Genomic DNA, 16,774 nt, shown 5'->3' on the forward strand with positions numbered 1-16,774 from the left:
GTTATCTTTTCCAGAGATTTATGTTTTATGGAATTATAAATTTCACATATGGATTTGTTTATAAGTCCGTGGTGTATCTTCATTTGTTATTATTCCAGGAAACTCTGCTTTTCCCAATATTTGAACTATAGTGTCTCTGCTTTTAGTTAGATTGGGCATTAATCAGCTAGAAGAAGGCAACATTCAATCACAGTCTGCTTTATCCCTCTAGCCAGCAATCAATATCTGAACTGCAATAAGCGTTGTTTGTTGGTTTATAAATCATTTGTCCTTTTATTACCAATTCTAGCCGCAAAAGATTAAGATATTCTATCACTATATTACTCTTTAACCTAATTACTTTATCTAGTTTCGTCTCTGAGCTATTTTGTCCACATTAATTCCAGCTACGGCTACCTGACCTTAGTCACACATACAGTGGGGCAAAAAAGTATTTAGTCAGCCACCGATTGTGCAAGTTCCCCCACTTAAAATGATGACAGAGGTCAGTAATTTGCACCAGAGGTACACTTCAACTGTGAGAGACAGAATGTGAAAAAAAAATCCATGAATCCACATGGTAGGATTTGTGAAGAATTTATTCGTAAATCAGGGTGGAAAATAAGTATTTGGTCACCTCAAACAAGGAAAATCTCTGGCTCTCACAGACCTGTAACGTCTTCTGTAAGAAGCTTTTCTGTCCCCCACTCGTTACCTGTTTGAATGGCACCTGTTTGAACTCATCATCTGTATAAAAGACACCTGTCCACAGCCTCAAACAGTCAGACTCCAAACTCCGCCATGGCCAAGACCAAAGAGCTTTCGAAGGACACCAGGAAAAGTATTGTAGACCTGCACCAGACTGGGAAGAGTGAATCTACAATAGGCAAGCAGCTTGGTGTGAAAAAATCAGCTGTGGGAGCAATCATCAGAAAATGGAAGACATACAAGACCACTGATAATCTCCCTCGATCTGGGGCTCCACGCAAGATCTCATCCCGTGGGGTCAAAATGATCATGAGAACGGTGAGCAAAGATCCCAGAACCACACGGGGGGACCTGGTGAATGACCTGCAGAGAGCTGGGACCAAAGTAACAAAGGTCACCATCAGTAACACACTACAACGGCAGGGAATCAAATCCCGCAGTGCCAGACATGTTCCGCTGCTGAAGCCAGTGCATGTCCAGGCCCGTCTGAAGTTTGCCAGAGAGCACATGGATGATACAGCAGAGGATTGGGAGAATGTCATGTGGTCAGATGAAACCAAAGTAGAACTTTTTGGTATAAACTCAACTCGTCGTGTTTGGAGGAAGAAGAATACTGAGTTGCATCCCAAGAACACCATACCTACTGTGAAGCATGGGGGTGGAAACATCATGCTATGGGGCTGTTTTTCTGCCAAGGGGACAGGACGACTGATCCGTGTTAAGGACAGAATGAATGGGGCCATGTATTGTGAGATTTTGAGCCAAAACCTCCTTCCATCAGTGAGAACTTTGAAGATGAAACGAGGCTGGGTCTTCCAACATGACAATGATCCAAAACACACCGCCCGGGCAACAAAGGAGTGGCTCCGTAAGAAGCATTTGAAAGTCCTGGAGTGGCCTAGCCAGTCTCCAGACCTCAACCCCATAGAAAATCTGTGGCGGGAGTTGAAAGTCCGTGTTGCTCGGCGACAGCCCCAAAACATCACTGCTCTCGAGAAGATCTGCATGGAGGAATGGGCCAAAATACCAGCTACTGTGTGTGCAAACCTGGTAAAGACCTATAGTAAACGTTTGACCTCTGTTATTGCCAACAAAGGTTATGTTACAAAGTATTGAGTTGTATTTTTGTTATTGACCAAATACTTATTTTCCACCCTGATTTACGAATAAATTCTTTACAAATCCTACCATGTGGATTCATGGATTTTTTTTTCACATTCTGTCTCTCACAGTTGAAGTGTACCTCTGGTGCAAATTACTGACCTCTGTCATCATTTTAGGTGGGGGAACTTGCACAATCGGTGGCTGACTAAATACTTTTTTGCCCCACTGTAATGCCCGGAAGCATCAAGCGGCAACGCAGAGATACAGTCTGTAAATTTGTACTCTTACGGGAAATCATAAGCTAAGCTGGTAGCCTCTCTGATTTTCACAGTAATTGATCCACATCGTAATCCTTTGTAAATACAGTATGAATTTACAGATAATAGGGATTAGGATGATTGCATCTGTGATTCAAGAGGTCTGTTTCTATCTAGAGGCCAACTGTAAGGTATTTACAGTAAATATTAGTGGACGTCTCCCCGTGTGAGATAAAACATTTAACAGAAGTCAGACTTGGGGTGACTTCCTGTACATTACCCCAAGATGAATATATAAATAAATTAACCCTCCTTGTCTGCATCACAAGTGAGCACATGTGGGAATCTGCTGTGTTCAGTACAGGACAATGATGTTTGAGGAAATGGAGCCTTGGAGTATAAATAAAAAACTAATAAACAAGGAAAACTACTATATAACTTCATTACTACTATGTAGCTTTGGCAGTTTTCTGCTTCACTGATGAATATATGTATTTATTTTTGTAAAAACTAATCTTTTATTTGCAAGTTGTCAAACATTAAACCTGCTAATAATAACTAGTAGGATCGCCCTTTCACTGTTTGCATTTTTCCTATTTATTCAGTATTGCTTGTTGAGGCAACCATGTGTATTTACTGCCATCTAATGTTGGGATAAAATTGTGATGAAACCAGTTTTCCATGATCTAACTGTATTTCACTGAATATGCAGTGTGCCTGCATGTCGTTGAGATACTCCAACATTTTATTCCTCTTTCTGCTAAACAGAAACCGTTTAATAACCGAAGACAAAAATCCATTTTCGACTTTTATTTTCCATTGCACAGTAATCTCTATCTACAGAATTTCTAAATTTTTGTGGCAGCAGATAAAGTCATAAACATCCATGTGAAAGTTGCATAAAACTGTACAAGAAAATTGGCTACAATGAGAAAAATACTGCAACCCACTGATAACTGTTGAATCGAGGACAGAAGATGGCATATGGCAGATAGACAGGACTCCCTCTTATTGAGTGTGGATCATATCAGGTAGGAATACTGCATACTGTAGTACATGGGCTGAAAAATCAAATTCACTCAAAGATGGGAAAACAAGTATAACATTCAAAGAAATAACAGCTGGATTAAAGGGAAAGACATCAAACGGATATTGGTGGGGGGCTGACTTGTAGCTAAAACAGCTATTTTTCCTGAAGTACTTCGTTTTGTCTCTCTTTTTAAGCTTAGGGGCGAAAGATAGACCAACCAGCCAACATTCACACCACAATGCTTACTGGAAACACAGGAGGCCACACCTGTAGCTGCGCAACCAACGGCGAGAATACAGAGGACAAGTGAAGGACTTTTAAATTAAACCAAAATTTAGAGGTCGTCCTCACATATTATCACACATTATCTTACCCTTGTCCTCTTTTTTTTCCTTTTTTACTTAATTGGTGGTTTGAGTTTGTCCACACTTACCTGAACTAGGACATCACCAGCAATGAGTAAACAACCGGAACAAAATATAATAAATCATATCACTTCATTTACATGAACATAACCTTACATACAGACAGAGAAGATGTACAAATACACCCATTCACACAGATGAATACCATAAACATCATTTGAGGTGTGGTGGAATGATAGTGATTTTTATGATCCATCGTGTTATAAATGGCTGAGTTCCTTTGCGACTTTCCATTTCCTGAACCCTGAAAAGTGACAAGGGTGATATATCTAAACTGGATAACACATATTCACATGTACCGTGTGGTTTCCAGACTCGCGGCCAAATGCTATGGGACAACGCAATGGGAAAGGTAAAGCAATTCTTTGGCGTCAGAAAAAAATATGGCCTGTCTCCTCTTTTGTTGCCTGAGCAACTTCGGCATTTACTTTCCACTTAGATTGTCAAACTATTTACTTATATACAAATAAAGGTTAAAAGCCCGGCAGACAGATACATCACATTTGAGTTCGACTGCAAACATGGAAAATAGAAACAGGATAATAATGAAGATAACACCAAACACAGCTGTCTCCTCCACCTCAGTAAGTAAATATTAAAAGGAATCACACGTACAGACAAGTGTGAGCAAAACACAGAAAAAATTAAAAAAAAAATACACGAAAAAAGTTTCAAATATGTCCCTTTGAAAGATTACTCAGCCATTTTCTTGTTTTTATCCCACCTGTATGATTACTGTTAGGATTTATGCTTGCAATGTATGTAATCCAATACTGATACTTGGCTATTTGTGTATTTAACGCTGATTTCATCAAACCACCGAGCTCGTGACATCGGAGACAGAGCGAGCAAGTGGGAGGCAGCTCACATTGCATCTGCTAAGTGATTAAATTACATTTTCAGTAAAGGAATAAATGTGTGTGGCTCATACATTCTCTCTTTTAGAATAATAAAAAAAAAAAGCTGATGTCACCATGTTACTGAGTCCCAAATATGCCTTTTATATCCTTGCCCTCCTTATAGATTCCAGCCCTTTTCATAAGGAGAAATTAATTTCAGTTGTTAGACAAAAGTCACAAAATGTATTTTCTTTTTCAACAAATTAAATATCATCCACTTTCACAACAATAGAAAAATAAGAGTTTTTCCAATAATATTACTACTAACAATAATGATCATAATACAGACGGAGCAAATAACCCAACAAATAACAAATAGAGGAATGGCGAGAAAAGAAATTCACGCACGCACATACGTTCTCACGCACGCACCCACACACACGGTAACGATTTGAAAGTTTGTCAAATACAGAGGTGAGTCTAGAGATTGAGCAAGATGATGAAATATCCAGTGTACTTCCGAATGAGTTATCCCTGCGACCCTCTGCATAGAGGAGACATCGCTATCGCAGCACTTCTTATACCTCTCCAACGGTGCCTCCTTCGGCCCTCGCGCCCCGCTTCCATCTCCCCGATGAGTTATCCCTTTGTTTTGTACTTGTCACTTGGAAGTGGATACAGCATTGCACATTTATTAGATCTATGTATATATAATGATGTATTTACTTTTTTTTTTTGTACATTTTAATAACTTTTTGAAGTCTTTGCTTCTTCATTACACATTTGTCTTTTTTTTTTTTTTTTAGCCAGTTTGAATATTGGCCACGAGGGTACAGAGTAGAGACAACAGTAAAGAACATTTTGGCAAATGAGAGTGAAGAATCTTCAGGTGCATGGGCCAGTCAGCTACCTCAGAGGAGAGGCTGAACAGAGATAAACAATGAGACAAGAACATAAAAAGAAGACACCATTTATTAAGTTATTCCCTCTGAGGTCGTCTTCCTCTCCTGTCTACCCCTCAGTTCCACCCCAAGACTGAGGTAAGTACAGTGTTTCATCGTTGTGCTAGGGAAGAAAATCCCCAAGTGTCTCAGTGAAGGAGGCTTGGAGGGACGGATGAAGGGACAGACAGATGGGTAGGGGTCACGGTGAGTCCAGATGAGCCAGATGAGGGAGGTCAATCAGACAATGGTGTCCACAGAGCTCTACTCCACCCCTTCCACCAATCAGAACTGGTACCACTTTTTGTCTTTGCACTTCAGCATCATCTGGAAACAAAGAACACGTAGTCATGGGAACATGGTCCAAATGATCGGGCAGTACCACAAAACCATCACGTCTCTCTCTAAAACCACTTCCATTTGCTGTTGATAAAGTTAATTTTATGTAAGAATGTATATGAATTTGCTTTGATTTTGAATTTTGTTTACTTGGTCAGTCAAACACTGTAAAGAACAGGGGCCCTCACATAATTTTAGAAACCGTTTCCATTCTGAAAGAAATCTACAATTTGAGTAAGTTTCTTAGTTACAGTACAGTGAAAGTTTCATGGTTACATACTGCCCTCTACTGGTTAAATAGTGTCAGGTATTACATGTAATATTTCACAGTAACTGCTTTGCTGTGTAAAATATTTTATGGAGGGTCAAGACTGGTCACAAGCATTTAATTTCATTGTTTATTGTTTGTTAGTAGCACTAATGTACAGTGAGCATTCATGATGTCACATCGTCGCTCTGTTAATTGTGGGTATGAATTTTCAAGCTCGACGTCCTTCTTGACACTTTTGCTCACCTCGTGGGCGTGTTTGGAAAAAGAGTCTGCACTGGCCATCATGGCGGCCGTCCTCTCCTCCAGTTCACCCAGTTTCTGGCCTCTTTCATCTAGTGCTATCCGGGCACGTGCCAGATCACCAACCACACCAGAGGCAGCTCCCTTCATCCCCTCAATGCCACCTGGGCCAGGGATGTGCTGGGCCAGACTTCGCGATGCCCTTCCAGCTGTTACTTCACCAACTGATCGAAGGAAGAAAAGACAGATAAGCATGAAGTGATGGTACATATAGGACAGAAATATACTGTATGTATATCATCAGATACATATTCGGCATACATAGTTCCTCTCTGTCCAGCGACTGTGCACCGCCACCAAACAGGCCTTTGAAGAACCCTCTGTTGGGGGCCTCCGGTGTCTCCACTGGTGTGAAAAGTTCACCCAGCATCTCCTGAAATATTAACACATTTTATAAATACATATATAAAATGTATAAATATAGATAAAGATATATATATACTAGACATATAGAATAGAATAGAATAGAATTCAACTTTATTGTCATTGCACATGCACAGGTACAGGGCAACGAAATGCAGTTTGCATCCATCCAGAAGTGCTTTAGTGATATAGATATATTACAATATATATTAGCAATAGTATAGATATGTAAGTATATTACAGAAATGGGTCTATTATGGTATGTTATAATGTACACGGTATGAAGTATGTTGTGAATATTCTATAACTATAAGTATGTACAGGCTGTAGTGAGTACAAGCTATGTACAGGATATGAACAGGATATAAATATGAAAAACTATACAGAATATGAAATAAATAACTTTACAGAAATCTGAGATATACAGCTATACAGAAATGTGAACTATGGAAGTTGTAAACAGTTGTAGAATTAAAGATTATCGAATGTACAGAATGATTATTTACACAGAGCTATACAGTAGTGCAGTTAAGATAAGTGAGGGTGTAGATAGTTTCTACAGAGGCTATATAAAGTGCTAGTGGTTGTGAGTGGTGGTTCAGTCCATGTTATTATTGTGTGTTTGAGGGTACAGTTGTCCATTGTGGGTGTGTGTATGTTCAGTCCATGAGTTAACGTGGGTCAGATGTCAGGAGGCAGAGTTCAGGAGTCTGACAGCTGTGGGGAAGAAGCTGTTCCGGTACCTGGTGGTCTTAGTCCGGAGGCTCCTGTAGCGCCTCCCAGAGGGAGGGCTATCCCCCAATAATACAAGTCCCTAGCTTGTGAGACACACTGCAGTAAAATCTGGACACGGTTATAAATAGAATAGTTCTCACCATGGATGACTCAGTTCCCCATAGTTATTTCAGGCCAAGCAACTTATGTGAGACAAGTTTCAAACTACTTAGGCTACTTTGGATTAACTCCATTCCTTGCATTCATTTATTGATGTTTTGTGTTCATTAGCTATGACACAGGCAGTAAGTGAGTGTATGACAATATAAAGGTTTCTCCTGGTCCAGGCTTAGGCGTCAGAGCTTTGTGTGCCCGCTGGATATTCAGAGCAGGGTCTGGTGGGAGAAAGAGCTCAGCTCTCAACAAGTGTTCCACAAACTGCAGCACAGAGTTTCCTTCAGAACCTTCTATTAGGCCTATTGATCCATTGATAATATACATTACTGGACAATATACATTTTTCTAGGGCAGCCAGTTTTGTTACAGTGACTGAATTAATGCATCTTTTGTGGCCATGTTCCAACTTTCCATCTCTTCCAAGTGTTTTGCAGCTTCTTTGAGTCTTGTCTTATAGCTAGCTACCTCACCTATTGTTTCTGTCAGTTTTATATTAATGTCTGGAATTCTACCTTCATTTCTTGTTTAATGTCTTTGTTCAGTGGGACAAAATCAGTTCTGAACTTTGCCTTAAGTGAGTGAATTTCTTTAATGATGTCCTGGAAGCCTGAGTGGAGGTGGCTAGCCCCTTCTCCTTCCACATGCTCACCTTGCATGCTGTTTTCCGGCTGTCTCCTCTAGCCGGCTCCCCTGTCTTCTTGACCTTCTCCCACCGTTCATGACATTTATTCCACAGTTTAATGATTAAAAATACTTCAGCACTTTTATTTGTGAGTTTTTACCAGGAGCTGCAAACTTATGCTGCCATCCTCTCAGCATCCCCCTTGTGAATTTTGATTAGATAGAGGGAGTTTGGCAGGAGTTTTTCAAAATCTCATTCTGGCATGACAATAGGAATATAGGGTTATGGTATTTCAAAATTCTTCCTGTCTGTTACCCATAGAGACAAGGTTAATTTTAATACGTGAATATTTCTTATAGGTATAAACAAACCAAAACAAAATAGCCTAGGTACTTAGTTGGCTAATGTGTGTCTCCAAGCCATGCAGAGATTTTAAACTGTTTTGCAATAGTAACACGTAGTAGTGCTGTATATAGAAGGCTAATTCACCTGTAGGTTTTCACAAGTGTCCTGACTGTAAGTGATCCTCTGGATCTCAGTGGGGGAGCAGAGGTACATGGCCTGACCCAGGTTAGTAAAGCAGAAAGTCCTGGCTATCCGCATGTCTGTCAAAGGTAGGTAGTTCACATCCATGAGCGGTCTCAATCCTGGCACACTGTATGGGAGGCACAGAAACAATATCAATAAAGTTTCTGACCTACTCTGAACTCTAATTATTTAAACTCAACGTCCATTTTGTTAGGTATACTATTTTGTTAAGGCAAATAACTCATCAGCCAAGATGTGCAGCAAATCCATAGACAGTCAGACCTGCTGAAATACAATCTGAGCATCAGAATGGGAAAAAAGGTGTCAGATTGTCTGGTCTGAATATTTCAGAAACTGCTGATCTAGTGAGATTTTGCCGGACAGACGAAACTAGACAATAACCCAAGATCAGCAGTCGTCTGAGTTGACAGGAAGGAAAGAGTAACTTGCAAAAATAAAAAACAAACAAACTCTGGTTATAAACAAGTTATGCAGAGAAAGATCTCTGAATGTACAACACGCTGAACTTGAAGCAGATGGGTTACAGTAGCAGAAGACCACACTGGATGTCAATCCTGTCAGCTGAGAACAAGAAACCAAGGCTATATTTTGTAGCCCAAAACTGAACAATAAAAGACTGGAAATTGTTGCCTGGTCTGACGAGTCATGATTTCTGCTGCGACATTCGGATGGTAGGATCAGGTGTTGGCATAAACAACATGAATGCACGGATCCATCGTGCTTTATATCAATGTTTCAGACTGATGGTGGGGGCGTAATAGTGTGGGGATAATTTTTGGCACACTTTTGACCCCTAAGTACCAACTGAGCATTACTGAAATGCTACAGCCTGCCTGACCATTGCTGCTGACCATGTTCATCTCTTTATGAACACAGTGTAACCATCTTCTGTTGTTTCCTTCCAGCAGAATTACACACCCTGTCACAAAGCTCAAGTCATCAGACTAGTTTCTTGAACATGACAATGAGCGGTGTAATGAGAGATTCACGTCATAAATGTGTAGCCGACAAATCTGGTCAAACTGTGTGATGCCAATTCCAATATGGACCAAAACCAAAAGCTCTTAAGATGGAATGTTTCCAGCATCTTGCTGAATCTAGGACATGAATAATTAAGGAAGTTCTAAAGGCAAACACTTTTCCAAACCAGTAAAAGCAAAGTGTACCTAATAAAATGTCCAGCATTGCCTGGTGTTTGGCACTTTATCCTTGCTTTTAACATAGTCCAGAAAGAGCCTGTATTATGACACAAAGTCTGAATTCTAAAAATGAAGTCCAAAGTGTGAAAAAGAGTGAGAATGCTGAGATTAAAGTTCGAATTCTGAAAATTCAGTCTGGAAAAAAATGTTATTTCTAAAATCAAAGTCCAGATTCTAAGTAAAAAATCTGAACTTAAGATCTGAACTAATTAAAGTCTGTATACTATAAAAAAAACACCTCTGGATTTCGATGAACAGGTGCAAATTATGACCAAATTAAATTATGACCCCAATTTTTGTATGTACCTGTCCTCTTTCTTACCATATGGCAGCTTTCGCTGTACACAGTTTACAGATTTTGTGTGGAAAGTCTTTGCAACAAGCACAAATATGAGCAAAATGATTTGCTCTCCTGCTTCTTTTGTTAAGTCAATTCCAGTTCATGTATATAAATATATAGACATGCCATGCATGATAGAGGGGAGAGCAAACATTCTTAATTCTAACTGCATGTATTGGTTGAAACATTGCCTGACTTTAGATGTAGCCTTACCTGAGGGTCATGATGTGGCCGTTGGCACAGAAACAAGCCACGCACATGCCTTGGTTCATCTGCACCACATCTGCCCGTAAGATGAAGGAGGTCTCTGTGATACTGTGTTTATAGATGCAGGACTGGGAAGGAAGGGCAATGACTTTGGCCTGTTTCTCTGAACACACTACAGCATACTGGCTCTCATTGAGGTCCTGGGAGGTGGAAGGGGACACTGAGACGGGCCGGCGCTTACGGACTTTTTCTCTTTCTTCGCCGTCTGCTGTAACGTTGGGTTCATACCAAGGCTCATATGCAGATGGCAGCTGAGAACCCGTGGAGTCTATAAAGGCCATCCGCAAGATGCTTCCCTTCAGCCGTACCAACATACCTGGTGAACAGGAGGAAAAAAAAAATCTATTGGAACATTATATTTCCAGAGGACTGCTGCATTTTGGAAATGCTTAGTGTGTTCTGGTGAAAAATGACTCCAAAGTTCAGTGATGGACGCCGAGATAATGCCATTCAAAATAAGTATCAGGCTAGACACTGGCTGCCTCAGATTTTTAAATACAAAAACTAAAGTTTTGACTGAATATATCGATAGGAAATTACAAGTTATCAAGGCCTTCATATCCTTTATATCTTTAAGACACTCCTGCAGTTTAGTAGAGGACAAGTAGAGGACAAAAGAAGAAGAAGAGGCAGGCCTAAAAACTTACACACAGAAGTAGAACAATATATGAAATTCGTTTCTTTGAGAAACAGGAAAAATCTAAAATATACACATGATAAACAGTATAATCCAATGATCTGCATATGATCACACCGTATATTTAAAACAACTATTTTAAGAACTCTTGGAATTAGTCATAAGGTCAGTAATTAGTAAATAAATGACTAAAGTGCCTACTTTAAAGTAATGGTTTGATTAAAGCCACCTTAAAAGCCTCTGGTATGTAGCCTATTAGCAGAGATAAATTGGTCATACTGTATTTATGTGTACCATTTTTGGTCCATTTTCACTTAAACATTTAAAAATCATTGTGTACTGTTTTTCCTTAAAATTTACAGAGTGGGTTGCCAAGTTTGGTCTTTATTGCCGTTAAAAAAAACAAAAAAAACCTCTCACACTCTAATTTCCCTCCCTCCCTCCCATCTGAGATTGCTTTACTCACCGGCAGGTGAAAGGATAACTGGCTGCAGTTGCCGTTGCTCTCCAGCAGGTGGCAATGTGAGAGCCAGAACCAGGACAGTTCCCAGGGAGGTGCCAACATACAGGCAGGGTGTCAAAATGCTGTCCCCCTTCCGAGCGAAAGTCTCACAGAAGTGGAATGAGCTGATGGCCTCTCGTGCTTCCTTATCGATGCTGGTGACACTGGACGAGCGTGAGCGGCTGAAAGAGTTGTCCCGGTGGTCTAATGGGTTGGCACCCCGCGGCGGGCATACAGACAGGAGGACAGTAAGGAGAAAAAACAGAGAGGTAAAGCACCTGCAAAAAAGTATTATTGCAAGACAGACAATGGAGAAGTTGGCACAAAATATGCTAAAAAAAAATAAATAAATAATGAAAAAAATAGAAACATAACAATCACTAGCTTCTTACTGCCTTAAAAGAAAGAGTTTGGAAGTTAAATGCAAATGGATTTACACTTTTCAAAGCAAACTCAAGGCATACCAGTAATAGCATTTTTATTTGTTTATAAATGATTGATTTTAGTACTGATAATGTAGATACTGGAAATTGAGAGAAAGAAAGTCGACTCGCACTTTTAACAGCTAGTGGCAAAATAAAAGTAAATAGTTAGTGGTCTTGTCTTTCTAGGAAAAACAGATCTCATAAGTTGAATTGCCTTTTTTAACAGAGCAGCATCATTTAAGACCTATTTGTTGATGATTTAACATCACTGCAGTTCCCTTACATTATACAAGAGCCATCAATTTAACACAATTTTATTACTATAAAATAAACCAGCTGTTTGGCACATTACGAAAGTTAAATGTGCATAACACTGAGATCATTAAACAAGCATACAGGTGAATATCTTATTTTAAACCCATGAAACCTAACAATATTCCATGTTTGGGAAGAAGGTTGTACAGAAAAAAAGTTGTATTGATATTATTTTATTTTATTTTATTTTTTTTGAAGGACCAATCAGACAGAGAAAAGAAAGCCATGAAAAACACACAAGAGAAAAGAAAAGCTGCAAAAGTTACACAAAGCTTTAGAGTGAGATGGGGTGTAAAAAGTTTAGCTTAGCACCACTGACCTCTGCTTTAACCCCCACCATGGTCAAAAGAAGTGTGAGCAAGGGTTCATTTCCAACAATTTGATTGAGTTCAATCATTTTAATTCAGTTCAGATCAGTGCTACTTTTGATGCATGCAAACTAAAGAGAACAGTTGCACAGCTTGCCAATTTTGAGACTAATAACCAGAAAAAAAACTGGACTAATGTAAAGTGATGGAGTCCAGTCAGAGCGAGAAAAGTATATTGCATTTCATACAAATTGTTTGGAGACACGAAGTCAAGGCTTACCCAAGTCTGGCTTTAGCTCAGTAGGCAAGCTTAATTTCCGTGACATCTTTGCTGGAAAAAAGAGAACATCCCTCTTTACAAACACATGTCTAAGCTAACACACGATGCCATGCAAAGCTAGTTAATCTAGCATTGGAGTAGGACTGTGCACACACCTGAAATACACCAAAATGACAGAAGACTGTTGAACAAGTGCCAAGGGATTGTTTTATAGAATAGGAGAGCCAAAATGCTTTAGACAGGAGGAGACACTGCATAAGGATTAAGAGACGACCCTCTGTATCACAGAGGCATGCTGTTACAGACTAAACAAAAGAGGTGACGTCTGTTTGCACAATGCCCTGAAAGACAGGACAGGTAAGACACACGTCAAAACTGCACGGCCATTCAGGACCTTCATGCCAAAGGAGCATGCAGCAAGAAGAAGGAAGTAACAAGAAACAAAAAATGAACCAGAGATGGAAGAAAACATAGTGAAAAGGATGGTTAAACCTGCTGCTGGTTATATACTTTCAGTACTAGTTTGTAAAGCATTCCATCTTTCAGAAGAGTGAATATAAATAGCAGTGAATGAAAGTCCTAAATATTATTTTCTCTGTCTGTAGGAAAAAGAAGAAGGACGATAAAATGAGACATTCAGGTAATAGAGTTATGACTGTCTTGCAATTTAAACTGCCAGAAACAATACATAAAGAAATCCATACAAGTTCCTTTAAAAAAAACTGCAACATTCGTAATACCTTCAAGTATTTGAGTTGAATTTGATTATTTTGGCTTTTTATCATTAGCGTTTTATTTTTTAAGCTAAGTGGAGAACATAAAATCTTGCTGTTGCCCGTCTACGGTACTTATGAAGGTGTAGACCAACTTTTAGAGCCCAAAACGTGCATATGCTATCCATACATGCATGATTTATCCAGATGATTTGATTTCTGTTCTCTAGTATGCTGGAAATTGGGGGAATTTTATTGACTTTATCAAGATTTTTTTAAGCTAAACTAAAATACTGAACTCACATATGTGGGTTTTGGGGATATTGTAAAAATATTGCACTGTGAATAATCAGGTGTTAAAAGGACTCAGGAGGACAACATCAGTTTCCGGACCAGGCTAAGCAAAGACAAATAATCCAGCACAAACAAAGCAGCCACAACATTAAAACTATTTACGAGACGTTGTTAACAACAATTATCTTGTACTCTGAAAAGCTGGCTCTCAACAGTCACGTGAACGTTACTTTGGCATGGTTCACCCACCTTCACATTGCTAGAGACCAAGTATATCGGACATGACGACAGCAATCCCCAAACTTTGCCTCCTGATGTTCACGTGGACGTTACTTTGGCATGTTTCACCCACCCTACACTTTGCTGGAAATCAAGCGTATTGGACATGGCAACAGCGATCCTGAAAGGCAGAGGCCTCCCCAGAAGTGCAGAAAGTGATCAGCAATAGCTCAAGCAGCATGTCAATGAGCCCAAGATGTTGAACTCCCAATACCCATGGGATGTGCCTGAGTAAGCCTGATCAACAGAGGGCTCCACTGTCAAAATGTGAGACACTAAAGAGTCAGGGCTGCTATGTCATCACAATGACCAAAAGAAATTTGTGCAGGTGGTTTTAATGCTGTCGCTGATTGGTGTGGATATTGTACTTACTCACTGTCACTTGTATGAGATACCGAATCCTTCCTTTGCTAATCCTCTTTTTTGACTTGCTCACTTAGTTTAAATGTACTTTTACAAAGTTTTATCAACACACACTGAAGTTGGACAAAGACAAAATCAGACAGACGAATTGGTCTCTGTTCAATGGTATCATCAAACTTCGTACAATTAGTTGGGACAAGTATCAGATGCAGGCACATTTACAATATGACACTCGTGCTACATACATGTAGCATGCAATATGTACAGTATATTTGACAAGTAAGGTGTCTCAAGAAAACTGCAGTCCCACCGTCCTTCCAGGTAAGCTTTTGCTTCACAAGCTCTGAATCCTTAGAATATAGTTTTCGTATATTACTCTTCTGTGCTCAAATATCAAATATGAGCATCTTGTCATTTCAAATGAAGAATACTCATTTATGTTAAAATACAAAGTGGCTTCAAAGATAGTTGAATAGAAGCTAACCCAGGAGTATAGAGGAACGTCAGCTCTCTGTTCCCTACTTTAGTTCTTCCCACTGTGGTGAGTATGGACAAAGGAAGACAGAGACACTTTCTCCACAAAAAAAAAAAAAGGAAACAAAACAGGGGCACCAAATCTAGACCACGTTTTTTCCTGCCTAAACAGCCTCTGATAGACATTTTTACCCAATCTTACCTCCTCTACCACCTCCATTGTAGAATTGGTGTAGATTGCTGTTTGACATCAAGACTTTTGAGGGTGTTGGGGAGGAGGGAGGAGTAAAATAGAGTAAATGCGCAGTTAGAAAAACACCCATTTTTACCCCATTACCCCAGTGCGTGTGTGTATTAGCACAAAAACTGAGTAAATATTTATTTGGTCAACTATTTCTTTGTTGTAACAATGCTTCTTGGCAAAAAATCTTGGAGAGGCAGTTTTTTTACCCTTAAGTGATGCCACATTTGTAAGGAAAATGCATTTGGAAATCCCCCATTATATGGATGTTGGCCCTCAATTTGGAGATTGTACTAAGGCTCACTCAAAATGGTTTTATGGAACACCAGCTTAAAGTTGCCCTGTGGCTCTATCCAGATCAGTCAAATGTGGCACAACCCATACTCTGCTGCTCAACCCACAAATGCATTTTCCTTACAAATGTGGCACCAATTAAGGGGAAATAAACAGGCTTTCCAAGATTTACTGCCAAGCATAGTTAAAACAAAGAAATAATCAACCAAACACAGATGTGCTTACTTGTTCTGAGCAGAAATTGGCTTGTAATGTCAATGGCACCTTTCTTTTTGAAGGAACACTGATTCTGTCTTCTGATGTAAATTATTCTCGTACAATGTAAAGAACTGGGAAATAAATCAAGCCAGGCCATCCACATTTACACTGTATTTAAGTCTAAAACAAGCCATCCTACAAACGTTACATTATTCCTCTGCAGAATTCATACCACAAATACTCAAAGAGAGACAGAGAGAGGAAATAAACAAAAATCTAAAACAAACTGGCTCACACTTAAAACCTAGATTACAAAGAGAGTTTTGTAGGAAAGTACTCTTTTTCTCTCCCTGTCCCATGAGTATAGCAAAGCAGACAGATGTATCACATCACAGTCTGGTGGCACCAGACACAGAGACTGGGACAGCCATCATACCTGGAAACAGCAGCAAGCAGACTCTGTGATTTGTTTTCTGTCTGACCTTTTTAAAAAGCTCCTTATTTTCATCGTGGTAATGCCAAGTTACCCATAATGAGATAAACCTAGGCTGTTCTCTCTTCAAGCGCCTTCAGATGAAATACTAATGACGCAGATTAAGATGGAAGCAAGTAAAAGAGCAACGGGGAATCTTGTTCCTGCATATCACAAAGCAGTAGATCATCAAAAGGCTGAATATTTAAAATCAGAGGTGGGATAGTGCAGCATAAAGTGGATTGTGTTTTTGTTCTAGTACATTCTATTGAGTTTGCTGTCTAAATGTCATATACACACAAAAACTGCTTAATTTGGCAATACATTTAGACGAATCTGCTTCAATACACTGCATCCGGACACAGGGAAATGTTGAAAGACGCACCCTTATCGAAATCCAAGTTAAAAATAATCAAGAATCTTGGCATGCAATATATTTGTGAGTATCAAAAAGCATGGAATTTCAGTGCTACGGAATATGTGAAGCCCCTTTTCCTACTAATATTCATGTAAATGAATAGGTTTCTCTACCAGAATGCAGAGTTTGGTTTTCCC

At 39.5% G+C, this 16,774-nt stretch overlaps 1 protein-coding gene across 4 annotated transcripts in view; it reads right to left on the reverse strand.

Annotated features, from left to right (window-relative positions):
- Positions 1-2,843: 2,843 nt before the first annotated feature.
- stxbp5a (syntaxin binding protein 5a (tomosyn)) overlaps positions 2,844-16,774 on the reverse strand; it is a 102,543-nt gene continuing 88,612 nt past the window's right edge. The window contains exons 21-28 of one of the 4 annotated variants that reach the window (XM_086264167.1): positions 15,217-15,270; positions 12,892-12,942; positions 11,528-11,809; positions 10,371-10,740; positions 8,559-8,724; positions 6,455-6,566; positions 6,137-6,357; positions 2,844-5,610 (exon numbers count right to left, since the gene is read on the reverse strand). In XM_086264167.1, coding sequence (XP_086120293.1) covers positions 5,569-5,610; positions 6,137-6,357; positions 6,455-6,566; positions 8,559-8,724; positions 10,371-10,740; positions 11,528-11,809; positions 12,892-12,942; positions 15,217-15,270 — 1,298 coding nt within the window. In that variant the 3' untranslated portion in view covers positions 2,844-5,568. The remainder of the gene's footprint in view (positions 5,611-6,136; positions 6,358-6,454; positions 6,567-8,558; positions 8,725-10,370; positions 10,741-11,527; positions 11,810-12,891; positions 12,943-15,216; positions 15,271-16,774) is intronic. The other 3 variants (XM_086264168.1, XM_086264170.1, XM_086264169.1) reach the window with 3 other exon arrangements.

This window comes from Aulonocara sp. 'chitande type north' Nkhata Bay, linkage group LG15, assembly GCF_057382095.1.
Source record: "Aulonocara sp. 'chitande type north' Nkhata Bay isolate Kocher_YH1m ecotype deep benthic linkage group LG15, A_spYH_male_GT1.1, whole genome shotgun sequence".
NCBI lineage: Eukaryota > Metazoa > Chordata > Actinopteri > Cichliformes > Cichlidae > Aulonocara > Aulonocara sp. 'chitande type north' Nkhata Bay.